General features: G+C 37.0%; 1 protein-coding gene across 1 annotated transcript; it reads left to right on the top strand.

Moving 5' to 3' along the window:
- The first annotated feature begins 1,491 nt into the window (after window positions 1-1,491).
- Window positions 1,492-10,347, top strand: LOC107673726 (SH2 domain-containing adapter protein E-like). The gene is made up of 6 exons (XM_016467472.1): window positions 1,492-2,483; window positions 4,806-4,929; window positions 6,932-7,150; window positions 7,382-7,583; window positions 8,859-8,978; window positions 9,087-10,347. Exons 1-6 carry the CDS (start codon window positions 2,013-2,015, stop codon window positions 9,268-9,270), a joined length of 1,320 nt encoding a protein of 439 aa, XP_016322958.1. The 5' UTR covers window positions 1,492-2,012; the 3' UTR covers window positions 9,271-10,347.
- The last annotated feature ends 3,619 nt before the right edge of the window (window positions 10,348-13,966 follow it).

Genomic DNA, 13,966 nt, shown 5'->3' with positions numbered 1-13,966 from the left:
GTTTGTATGTATCATAAAAATATATGGTTTTGTAAATAAAATGCATTAAAATCAGAATGGAGAAACGCGCATCATATAAAGTAGCCTACAATCAAAAATAGTGCAGAATCTGAGTGCAACTGGTTATACTAGTTAGTTGGTCCGCCGATGAGTGTAAATGTCCCGTGTGTAGCCTACTGTCTTGTAATTCAGTAGCATCTGGATTTCATTTTCCTTTGATCTTTTTCAATAACTGGAAAAACAGGTTCAGATGCTTTACAATCAATTTTACAAGACGTTCCACGATGAGCTAAGATAACTGAGTGTTCATAAACTCTTGAAAATACTGTTAGTATTCACCGTGGTAACCACCAGTAGTCACGTGTGGGCAGAGTATCAAGTAGGCCTATTCAACTTCCAGTATTTTGAGTCATTTATCTTTTCAAAACAATGCAAAAAATATAAATATGTGTATAACCATATACAGTAGGTAGCCTAGGTAAAGTAAGTAAAGTCGGTACCAATTAGATAAATTTTAAAACTTTGCAAAAAAGAAAAATAGCCTATCTAGTTTTCAAGCAGACAAGTGTATTGTGTCTAATTAATTAAATGAAAGCATAATTAAATAATTAATGTTTACGTCTAATCAATGAATTATGGATGTTTTTTAATAAGCCACTAGATGGAGGCAGTATAAATAACTTTAAATTGCCCATGTGTCTGCCCTTACAAGTAGGGCCTAACTTGGGCCAGTTACCCGGTGTAAACTGCTGCCCCTCTGTGGTAGTGTCTTGCACAATAGGCCTAATTTTTCAGCATTTAGATGTTTATAGTTTTTTAATTAATTATCAATTATCAAATTAATTATCAATTAAGAACAAGATCATATTTAAATATTTGTTACATTTTCTTTTATTATTGTTTTTGTTGCTTTTTCGTTATTATTTTTTTAACATATTTTATTTCAAATGTACTGTTTAAATTAAGCTAAAAAAGTCTATAGGCCTATTATTTACAGATGACAACTTCATGTGACCACATGTCCCGGTATTAGGGCAACATGTGTTCAATGATCTTTGTTTCGTGGCCAACAACGGTGGAAATGTCAAATAGTTGTTTATTATAGTTGTATATTTATTTATTTACTTACTTAACCAGAAATTGACCTTTACTGGATTAGCCTGGAGTACAACGATGGAAATGTCAATTTATTTATTTATTTATTTGCCTTTACCAGAAATTGACCTTCACTGACTGGAGTAAAATAGCCTACTCACTGGAGTAAAGAGTGTGTCGAGTAAATGTAAACATTTGATAAAAACTGAAAATGTAGTTACTGAGTAGACTATATTAAGTAGGTTTGCATCTACAGGTGGGTAGCGCCCAGCAAATGAAAAGTTCCCATTTAGGGGAAGAGTAGCTGTCTGCAGAGGCACAGAATCCACCCCCACCCACAGCTGCAGCACAAACGCACGTACATGTACATCCACTTCACTTCATTTAGACTGTCGCTTGGAGTGGATGTACCGGGAATGGGATCTTCAGCGAGAGCTAAGAAAAACTTTCAATTTTTCCGCGTTCATGCCCTTCAGAGACTCCTCTTTATCTTGCGGGAATAATTGGGAGCAAACAAAAACAAGACATTATATTCCAATGTGAAGAATCGTAGTATAGTTGTGAGTGTAAGAAGTTTCCTGAAAAGAAATACGAATGGGGTAAATTCTGTAAACAAGATTACATAGCCTAAAAGGAATTTTAATATTCGGAACCTTTCCCTAAATCAATTTTACAGATTTTCCAAATTAGCCTAAATAAATAAATAAAAAATAATTATATTTTTTCTTTTTTCTTTTTAAAGCAAAACAAACAACCTTGCACTGAACAGCCTGAACCTGAACGGCGCGTTAAAGTGTTGTTAATTTAGGCAAAAATCAATTAAAGGGCCATAGTCAGTGATATTGTAGAAGCCGGTTATTCCTAAAGGAGTTGAGCGTGTGTATGGAGAGAGGCGCGGACACCTGTGCGTATTCACCATGGCGAAGTGGTTTAAAGATTTCCCAACTAGTTTGAAGACTGGATCCGACCGCATCCGTTCTGCTTCGGAATCGGGAACTCAGTCCCGTCCCAAACCGGTTCTGACTGTCGGTACTGGTTCGAAGGGGAGTCTGCGTAAAAATGCTGGAGCGGAAAACGGTGGCAGTGGTGGAGGTGGTGTGGGTTCGCTTCTTCACGGGAGAAATCGTAAAAATTCGGCCATCGAGCTGGGACGGAACCACTCCAGCACCGGCTCACTAAAAGACGGGAAGATATGGGAAATTCTGATCCCTGGGAAAAGTAAGAAACACACCAAAATGGAGGGATTTGAAGACCATCGCACCTTGCGGACCACCAGTCTTGCTGACGCGTACATGAGCAGAATGATCAAGGTTAATGATCCAAAATCCAGTGCAGGAGGATCATCTCCAGACAGCGAGAGGGCCAAGTCACCAATCAGAACAGAAACGGTAAGTTTGAGAATGAGGCAACACCACTAAACAAGCAATGAATAACAATTATATCATGCACTTTTTTTTTTCAAGAAAATATTTAAAGTCATCTCTGGACAAAAAGCAAAATACACTCTTAAAAATACGTGTTTATATGCGTGTTATAACCATTTATGGTTCCACAAAGAACCTTGAACATCCATGGAACCTTTCAATTTTACAAAATGTTCTTTATAGTGGGAAAGTTTAAACTTTTTTAAATGTTCTTCTCACAAAAAATAACTGCTTTTTAAGAACTGCTCACTGAAAAGTTCTTTGGGGAACCAAATATTGTTCTTGTATCTGGAATCACTGTTTTTTTGCTAGTTTTGGGGTATTATGCATTTTCATGCTGGTCTACTTGCTGATGAACTGAAATAAGACCAGCTCAAACCAACTGGGACCAGCATATAGGCTGGTTTTAGGATGGGTTTTTAGCAGAGATAAAGGAAGAATAGCCCTGATCTGAGTGATAAAGTAGGCCTCAGAGAGGATGTTCTTTTTAGTACATGACATACTCCAATTTTCCCAGTCACCCTGTTGACTGTGAGAACCAAACAAACGTCTTTGTTTTGAAAATTGAGATCAATATCTCTCTTCCAGTTCTTTGTTTAAGCAATATCTTCTCCCCTCCCTCAGCCCACTCTTTTCTCTTTCGTATCTTTCTTTCCTCCCTCCCCGCTCTCTTTTTCTCCCTATATGCTCTTTTCATTGAACTGCTGTATATGAGCAGACACAGTGGAGCTGAAAAGCAACAAACACAATGAAAGCCCTTTCCTTGCCTCTCTTCCTGTCTCTTTTCCTAGTCATGCACACACTCTTCTCTCTGTCTTTGTGGGAAACACACTTTTGTGCTCGCATACACACACACCCTTGCTCACAAATACGCAAAGAATACAATGCATACATAACACAATAGCTCCATCCCATTCTTCCAGTCCCTGGTGAAGGCAGTGTTTGAAGAATTATGTCACTTGATACATAGACTGAAATCCTCTCCCATTTACGGACATCCCCTCCAGCTACACTTTGAACATAATAGCACAGAAATCAGAATCTCATGAGGTCACACACACAAAAAAAATTACACCCAGAGGGAGAATCAGAGAAAGAAAGGGGAAAGATGGGCTGGAGAATAAGCATAAGCTCTTCAGCTAAAGAAGCACTGATTCTTCATTTATGAGATGGAACAAAGAATTCCACAAGATGTAATTTAACTCCAGGTTTTGACTAAATGCCCCTTTTTTTTTTTAGCTGGGTTTGCATTATTTCTGAAGTAGATGATTGCGGCACCTCCACTAGCGAACATTTGTATCATAGTATTTACAGAATATTGTAAGTTCCTGTAAACTTAAGCTCAATCAATAGCACTTTTGGCATTACATTGATAACTTTGATATGTAATTTCAAATGTTACATTGATATGTAAAGAAAGCAGGGTTGCCAGGTCTGCATAACAAAACCACCCCAAATGGTACTCAAAACTAGACCAATTGGGTTGCGGGAAAAATTTACTATTAAAATCGCTTTCTGAGGGGCTTCGCTTCAACCCGGAAAAAAACAAGAACAAAAAAAACGTGGCAACAGTATAAAAGTTGCCCAATTTTGCAAGAAAACTGCGGACTTGGCAAAACTGAAAGAAAGGTTAGAAACAGAAAGAAAAATTGATTAATACAAATTAATTTAAACTTTTCCTCTTTTTCTTAAAAAATCAGGGTTACTGTGAGGCATTTACAAATGGAATAGGGCGGATCCATAACATTAAAATACTCATCAATACTAATACTCACTGTTTCGTATAGTCTCAAGCATGTTAACATTATTTTAGTGGGAAACATTGTTTACTAACCTTTTCTGTGTAGTAATATCCAATTTTAAAGTTCGTTACCATGACAATGTAATGCCTAAACCCTAAAACAACCATACAATTTAATAGAACAAATTTACAGCTCAAATAATACACAGGTTTTAACAGAAGAATTAACATAAGTGCTTTTACAAATATTTTAAGCTTCACATTTCTGTTTTTAAATCCTCCAGAAATTGACACGATTTACTTAGATAGTAAGGGCCACACTGTAATCTTGATTTCTGTTTTTTTTTTTTCTTTTAAGAAATGAGGCATAAGTCGAAATAATTTTTTGTTGTAATCAACATTATGCCACAAATGCTTTTGATTGAGCTGAACTTAATCTAAACTCTGAATATTTCTTTACTTTTGAGGGTGTATCATCTTTTGTAGACATGAACAAAAATCATAGATATCCCTTTCTATTCTTCTTTTCTTCTGATTTGTAATAGATCATCCTGGAGGACTATGCTGACCCATTTGATGCTGAGAAAACGAGGGAACAGAGAGAGGCTGAAAGAGAAGGAGAGAATGATGGTTACATGGAACCTTATGATGCCCAGCTCATTATTACAGGTACATCACCTCTTCTTTACTGCTCTTTCTTATAATCGTTTATTCATCTAAAACATTTCTTATACACAGTGTTTGTAGGTGTAACAAGTAGATTTTCAGGGATTTGAAGGGTATGAAAAATCACGGCTCCCTCTCTCTCCCCTCTTTGGTGGTTTCCACGGTTGTGTTGTGCTGGGACAATGGGTGCAGTTTCCTCTTTCTGCTTCCTGTTTCCTGTCTGTGTTTCCTTTGCCCCATTCTATGGACAGGTAGTTGACCCCTGCCTTCCCCCCAGTATGCCTGGCTATGTGAGAAAGACCCCCAACACTCCTCACTCCCCCCAATCACTTCCCAGAACTCAGGAAGTGGCCGGCTAAGCCAGCCAATCACAGACTCGGTCTGACTTTCCCCTGGTATGACCATTGTTTTCTCACACAATAGGCCAGACACAAAGTGACAGCAAAGAAACAGTGAGTGAATGGAGAACGATGGAGCTCCAGGCAATGTTTTGTTGACGTTGAACTTTAAATCTTGAGGAATGAATAGGTGCATGAGTACATGGAGTTTGAGATGAAAGTAAAATGCACTAAACTGAAAATGCACTGTTATACAATTATGGTTGAGAATAATATAAAATGCTATATTTTTTTTCTTTTCTTCACAGAAAAAGTTTTTTTTCTTTAAAATGTCTATATACAAGATAGGTTTCTATATGTTTTGTGTCGTGTATTAAGGTTTAGTTTTTCCCCTTTTCATATTTTAATCTGTATCTAAATTATTTATAGGTTAAAAACATTTAAATATTCAGTCTAAATGTAAAATCTAAACTAAACCAAATAGTTAACCAACACACAAAGGCAAATGATTACAGAAAATCGTGAGCTTAAGTTTTAACTGAAAAGTTGATGCAAATGTTTAAATGATCAAATGTTTAGCTTCACATTGCTGCTATATCCTAACAATAAATCCGCCCTAACTACTGTAAGTGCCTCATAAAATAGCCTTGATTTCATCTTTTTTGTTGTTGTTGTTGTTGAAAATGATCCTTCAAAAACTGAGTCCTGTTTTTTGTTCTGCTGCCTGTTGCTTATGATTACAAAGACTTATGATTTATCTTGGTATTTGTTGGTGTACTACAGATTCATCTTTGACAGTTGCTTCATAGAATAAACTTCTACCTAGCTGCTCTTTCAACAGTTATACAGTGATTTGTTAGGAATGTGTCAAATATATGTAGGGGAAACATCACTTGGTGTATGAAGTGATTGACAACAGTGCCACTCGCTCTAAAAACCTTCCAGTGTCATATATTGCAATTACTAATTACATTTAATATATTTTTTAAACAATTATTGTAATATTTAACACATTGGATAAAAAAGGTGAGAGAAAGAGAGAGAACTCATTAATGTTGACATCTTGTTCGGCATCTTTAGCACATGGGCTATTTACTTGTAAAATTTATTTGTAAGGCCATACTTTTCCATTTTCAGTGAAACAGAGCGATTCATTCAGTCCTGTTTAATGATACATTTGAAAAAGTGGGCAGTGGTTGGCTGCTCAAAAGCAAGGTCCGTAACAGAATGTGTTATATTATTATGGTTTGTAAGTATGAGAATCTGTGGAAGCTTGATAAATGTGAGCCTAAAGGTGCAGTCACATTTACTTTTGTTCTGCAAATATTTCACAAAATCTAGTCAATAGGAATCCACATGATCTGGAATTTCACAAGGCTGAAAGATTTCCCCACACAGATTACACAGTTGGTCATGCAAATTTGTATTGACCAACAGAAATCTGCTTATTTTGAAAGTAACTTCTATGTGATCTTCCCTTCATACATCTCTACACTATTGACAATTGAGATTTGATTTTGCTAATGTGACCACACCGTAATTACAGCCCAAGAATAAATAGTTTACTTGGGCAATGTTTCACAAATAACTTTCTAATAATGTTCCTATCCGGTGAAATCTTCTGGAAAGAGTTCTGATCCCGCATGTACATTTGTGCCTTTACACAGAGATTCGCAGACGAGGCTCGAAGGACTTGTTGAAAGTGTGTGTGGTGTTGAATAGAGGAGAAAGCGAAGGCTCTGGACCCCCTCAGATCTATGATATCCCATATGAGGAGGTTCTGGAGGGAATCCCCTTGACCCGACCTGAGTCTGACCCCAGACCACCGGCTGAGTATGAGCTGCCCTGGGAGTGGAAGAAGGAACAGATTGTTAGAGTGCTGTCAGGTAACAGCCTTCACAATCATATTAGAAGCAGCTTCTTTATTTAACATTACTGATGCATAGACACAGTATAATGAGGAAAACTATTAAACAGTCATTTAGAAGTCAGTTCATGTTATTGAGGTACTTATGATGTAGCAGTTGCTCAAAACATTTGGGATAGCAGGGTGGGGGTCATTATTGCCAGATGCCATAATAAACACTGTGGTGGTTGATGTTTCTTTCTATATACAGCTCAGTTTGATGGAATAGACCGCATGTCGAAGGAAGAATCAGGTTCTCCTACTGTAAAACAGCAGACACTGAGACATAAGAGCTGGACCCCTAAAACTCTTCGACCGAATCCCCCGTCCCCGACTTCCCCTTCATCTCCCAGCACCACCCCAGACAGTGAGACACCAATAGTTGATCCCACCCTGCCCTTGGAGAAACAGAGGTGTGTGTTTGTGTCTTAAAAACGTGGTGATTTTATCTGGATTACCTGAAACTCAAAGAATGAGATGATGAAAATAAAATTGTAATGAGAATATGTGTGCTAAAATATACAGTATATTAACAGCTATGACATGAAAAACATGATCACCTTGCTACTGTGTATATTAGCACTTACAATAGAGGCCAACTTAACAGTTTACATGTCAGGGACTATATCAAGAAGAAAGTCATCACTTTGTGAATCTTCACAATAACATTATGTTCTAATGAAAATTTGCACTCTAAATGTTTTTATTTTGTCGTATATATTTAAAAATGTATATTTTTGCACACATAATGTTTTATATTATTTTATATATAACATTTGAAATGATTAATTATGTTTTTTATGTTTTTGAAATATTTCTGAAGAAACATGTGACACTGAAGACTGCAGTCCATTACAGGAAAAATTACTTCCTTTTTTTTCAAGTACAGGAAAAAATTACATTTTAAAATATATTTAACTTGTAATAATATTTTACCATATTACAGTTTTTTACTGTATTTCTGATAAAATAAATGCAGCCTTGGTGATCATAAGATAGTTCTTTCAAAAACATTAACATTTTTCAATTATTCCAAATTTTTTGACACAAAATAAAACAAAATAAAAACATGAAGGGTGCAAATTTTACTATTAAGTTTATTATGAATTATTATAAATTATTATTATTATTATTATTATTATTATTATGGCTATTACATGCCTCACAAAGTGCATGTAACTTCACTATATTAACAATATAGCACGGCCGCATACTCAAAAGTGAACATTTTGTCATCATTTTCTAACCCTCATGTCATTTCAAACACATGACTTTCTTCTGTGGAACATAGATATTTTGAAAAATATAGATATTTATAAAATATAGATATTTTGACAAATGTTTTTGTCCATTCAATGAAAGTCAGTGGGATCATCAACAAAATTGGACCCCATTGACTTTACTTTATGGACAAAAACACTTAAACTTTTTTCCAAATGTCTTCTGTTGTGTTCCACAGAAGAAAGAAGGTCATACATTGTCATTTGAATTTTGCTGTTTTTTGTTGCTTTAACACTTAAAATGCATTATTTGGCAAATCTATCCATTTGTACAGTTGCCCATCTTTCTTAATGCCTCTTAATTCTCTTCTTATACATTCTATACCTTCTCTAATCATATTACATAATCAAACCGTGTAGAAATAAGAATCTCCTCCCCTTTTCTCCCCTCTCTGTCTCTCTCCTCAGCTGGTATCATGGCAGTGTGAGTCGTCAGGAGGCGGAGTCTCAGCTGCAGCACTGTAGGGAGGCCAGCTTCCTGGTGCGAGACAGCGAATCAGCTACCAGCAAATACTCCATCGCCCTGAAGTAAGTGCATGCTTGTGTATCTCTGAAATCAAGAGAACAAGAAATGAGTTAGCAGTCCTGAAAAGCTGACGTAGATGATATAAGATCCTTATTCCCCTCTCTCGACAGGACAAGTCAAGGATGCGTGCACATCATCGTAGCGCAGACTAAAGAGTGCGGCTACACACTGGAAAAGAGCAGCTGTGTGTTCCCAAGCATCCCAGAAGTAGTGCACCACTACTGTACCCAGCGCCTACCTTTCACCGGGGCAGAACACATGACCCTGCAGCACCCCATGCCACGCACACACTAAACACACACACACAAACACATGCTGAACTTATACATATTCACAGCGTTCTCTGGTGCAAAGATGTGAATGTACAATACCATGGAGCCTGCCAATCACATGCCAGCAAAGCACAGCTTAAAACTCTTTGTCTTACTGTATGTATGTAGATGTATTCATGGAAAGGAGTAAGTGAACAAGTGGAACTTGTGTTTTTGCTCCTTTGAAAACAGGGTTTTACTCACATACGACACTAGAAAGTCCAAAGAAGGAAATGTATTTCAATGAAACTGTAGTTTAAATGCAACAGTTTACGTAATGCGTATCTGTTGCATACTTTTGTTTTGTTATTTCCTCATCCCTTGTTTGAGTGCGCTGGAACTGCGGCCTCATAAATTCATTCCCAATAATTTTACTGATCTAATTTTGTGCCTGAAGGAGTGACTTGCTTCTAAACTCCTCCTACTGGCAGCAGCAGTAAACTGCAACAGTATCACTCCATTGTGTTACTTTCCCTGAAGAGACACACATTTTACTCCCTTAAACAAAGCATTGAAGTGGCCAGAATCTGCACAGTTGATATTTTTAGGATCTGTAGTGTAGATTTAGTTTTGAATTATAGCTGAATTCTCATATTATTTTTTCTTCTGAAAAAAAAAAACACTTTACCACACATTGGCAGTTACTGGATAGCTGAGGTTAGATCGTTAGTTAGGATCAATACAGCAAATTGAAGCTGGCTCGTTCATCAGATAAATGAGTCATTGCCGTTGATTGGCTAATATTCTTGTCTGTACGTGATAAAACTTTCTATTGATTGGTTTGAGTTTGGGAATAGTGTGATGTCGAATGGATTTACTGACCGTGCAGTTATACTTGGATTCATGGCGTACCGAATGTGGCATCACTGTCTTGGTGATGGGAAGTTACATTTATCTGTCTTTTTGTTTAAAGGTAACAGGTTCCATTTTAATCTTAAAGGATGCTAAAACTGATTCTTGTTTAATCTATATGAGAGAAATGTGATGGGAAAAACGCATGTTCACTGAAGATTTTGCCTTTGTACAATGCAAAGCCTGAAATAAAGCAGATTGTGCTAAATTTGTTAAATCTCTCAGTCTCTTTCACATTCACACATAAATGTTCCTAAAGAGAACATTAACATATCAGAACCACAACAGATCTATTGTGCTTAATCATACACTATACACAAGCTATAACCATATATATATATATATATATACACAGTATATATATATATTACTCGCTTTATTTTCTATGCAGAAACCAAATCAACATATTAGAATGATTTCTGAAGGATCATGTGACACTGAAGAAAACATAAATAATAATATTAAATAAATTAAATAATAGGACTAATGCATAAGTAAAATAGCAAATGGGATATGTTTTAAGAGCTCAACTGACAGAGCATAGTGCAGCAATGCCATTTCCCAGGGATCACCCATACTAAAATATAAACCTGGAATGCATTGTATGTGCAGTAAGTCAGCTCTGAAAAAAACATCTGCCATATGAACAATTGTAAATGTATGTACGTACTCATCTGATCAGGTTGAGCACAAAATATATTGTCTTTGTGAATATATTCATTCTCACCCACCTCTTTTCGCAAAGAAAATGTCTGTTTCTCGTATTTCCTAATAGCCGACTGAGACCACAGTATTCCCTAGTTATTCCTTCACATTGCATTTAGAACTGACAGGAAAAACCTATTCAGTCAAATCCATTGCTAAATAGTGTTCTTCACGACAGCTGAAGTCAGTCAGTGTGTCAAAATCACATAAGTTAGAGAAAGCTGCCAGCAGCAAATGGCAGGAGACAAAGAGGAAAGGAGAGAGGAAGGGGTTAAGGGGAGGGAGGGGTGGCATAAGCACTCGGGGGTCCCAGTCTGTAAATAATTCAGCAAGAGACTCCGAGCACTTGGAGCACTGAAGTTTCCCTGTCAGCTCAACTCTGCAGAGATAGAGAGAGGGAGGCTGAAAAGTAGTATACGAGAGAGAGCGAGAGAGAGAGAGAGAGAGAGCGCACAAAGATGTACACAGATTATGAAATCAGAAGGAAAGACAGAGAACAACGATCTATCTATCTAAACTCTATATAATTGTTTTATTATATATATATATATATATATACAGTATATACATTTTATTAAATATATGATTAAATATAATATATTATCAAAATATATCATATATCTATTATTATGCATCTACTAGTGTGTGTATCTGTACTGTAATGTCAATGTGTAATACAATGAAAATGGATTAATTCAAACTATAGTATCACATAGCCAGATCTATATAATCTCAAATATAGGCTATTTTATAATCAAACTATCATACTAGCATGATTTTAATTACTTAAACTGCCGCTGAACTGCAGAGCTGGTGCAGACATATCCACATTGCTATGATCAGATGCTTTCCTAACGGCTGCTCTCTCACCGCTGTCATTTTTGTGGTGTGTTTATTTTGTTATTGAGAGGAATGTGCACAGCACATATTTACATATTCATATTAACGTCACTCTCAGCAGTGTGGCTGTTAATATGTATTTTGCTACAAAGGTATTTCCAACTTTTTACTTCTAAGCAAAGAATGAAAAAGAACTTCACCGCGAGTATTTCGGGGTACCGAATCATGTTCAGTCTCTTGTACTGTACGTTATGCGTGGGCGAGGCCGAGCATGAGCAATAAGTTGCTGGCATACGGCCCCTTTAAATATACATTACATAAATATGTAAATACATTACATGGTAAGGTCGAACACGGTGGAGGATGCTTTTTGCCCTGATGTTGATGATGACAATTATTATTACTCTTACTTTTTAAAGATCTTCTTCACATTTGCTTCCTATCATCTCTCCATTTACAACATTTTCCCAATACTTTGTACTAAGTCAGAATATGGAAGACATATGCCAAGAAGCTTGAGATATCCTCAGTTCTGTGTGACTCACTGCTCATAAAGAGCATAGCTGTACACTATGGTGTGAATAGGACATGAATACCTACGTAACAGTCAACCAGTGAGTCACCAGTGACCAAGCTTTTGCTTTCCTGCGCATTAATTCCACCTCCCTGCTCGCTCTTTCTCTCTATTAATCCATTCTCTCTTCTCTTCCCCTTTCTTGTAATGTCTCCACATCCTTCTCTCCATCCTCCTCCCCCCATAGTGTCTTCAGGGATCTAAAGCCGAGGTCATCTATAGGGATCCCCCAAGAGAAAATGCAGAAATAGACATTTTGGCCAAAGGGTGTAAGTGAATATGTAATGGAAGACAGAGAGAGCCATAAACATTGTGAGTGCTTTGAGACGCAGAGAGAGTGAACTAGGAGACGGGGAGAGCTTGGGAGACCCCATCATCTCCCCGGAAGCGACGGTTATTTCTGGAACGCTGAGCACTGAGTTTTGACACACAGCAACAGCAGAACCACTGGTTGAAAGAGCGGTTGTGATGTGGGGACAGGACTCAATCATACGGTGATGTTACCGATGCTGACTGGTGGAGAGACGATACCCATCTCCTTGAAAAACTCACACCCAGCCACCCGCTCCCCTGGGGCAAAACAAATGAAGCGTAAGTCTCCATACAGAGCGAGCTTCACTTCCTGATGTTGGAGTAGGGTGATGCTGTCTTACAACAGCTGGATGGTTGACGGCAAAATGTGTATGTGATGTGTGAAGGTAAAGAGATTATTAGAAAAAAATCACATGCTAAATGTTGATTATTACTGTAATAACGGTTATTAATTTCAGTTAATGACTTTATGTAGGCTACAAATCCAATACAATTTGAGAGCTGTTTTATAAATCATAGATTTTTATTATTATTATTATTTTGCACTAAGAAAACATGTATTTTAAGAACTGTTCACTAAACAAAAAACAAAACTCTCATTCAAATTCTGAACAGATTATATAAAGAATCGAGAATCACAACATCACACATTCTAGAATATTCATGGTCAGTTATAATAATCATAGCTACAGTGTGAATGCAAGTTTACTGTTAGAGTCCTGCAAAGTTCCGCAGCTTTGCATAATTCGCTTGCAGTGTATTTTGAGAGTGCAGGTCCACATTTCCTGTTATATCTAGACAAAAAGTTTTTATCAGTGCTTAAAGAGTAAAATGATCAAGCTGTCTTGTTGATAATATTAAGAGGTATGTATATTTTGGGTTAACCAAAGAACCTCCCATGGAACAATTCTTACAAGATTTTTTTATTAGCAAAAACAATCTGAAGAACCTTTTAACACCGTGAAGAACCATTTGTGCAATGAAAAGAACTTCTGTGATTGCTTGCAATTCTCCACCACTTCTTAATGACCCGTTTGATGGAAGTAGATCTATAACAGAATTAGTTACACCTTTCATGACTAGTTTTTTGTGGAAACTGTAATTGTACTCAAATATTCTGATTACTTTTTGAAGTCATAGTTCCTAGACAGAGAAACTATTTTCGATATTTTCACAGAATGTGCTGTCACTGAAAATCCCCTTAATTCTGAGAGGCACTGCGAGTCTTCAGGTGGACCAAATGACCTTGTAAAGGAAATGGTAAGTGTCCTGTGAAAAAACACATTCTATGTAACCGGATGTAGTGAAGGGGAATCTGAGGTATGCCTGCCTCCCCCGCCCCGCCCCTCCCCTTCGCCGTTTCTGTCATCTCGTCGCATCTCTAGTCCTCTCATCT

The sequence above is a fragment of the Sinocyclocheilus anshuiensis genome, unplaced genomic scaffold (genome assembly GCF_001515605.1).
Source record: "Sinocyclocheilus anshuiensis isolate Anshui unplaced genomic scaffold, SAMN03320099.WGS_v1.1 scaffold1247, whole genome shotgun sequence".
Lineage (NCBI taxonomy): Eukaryota > Metazoa > Chordata > Actinopteri > Cypriniformes > Cyprinidae > Sinocyclocheilus > Sinocyclocheilus anshuiensis.
Note: the sequence above shows the minus strand (reverse complement) of the source record. Positions and strands in the feature narration are given on the sequence as shown.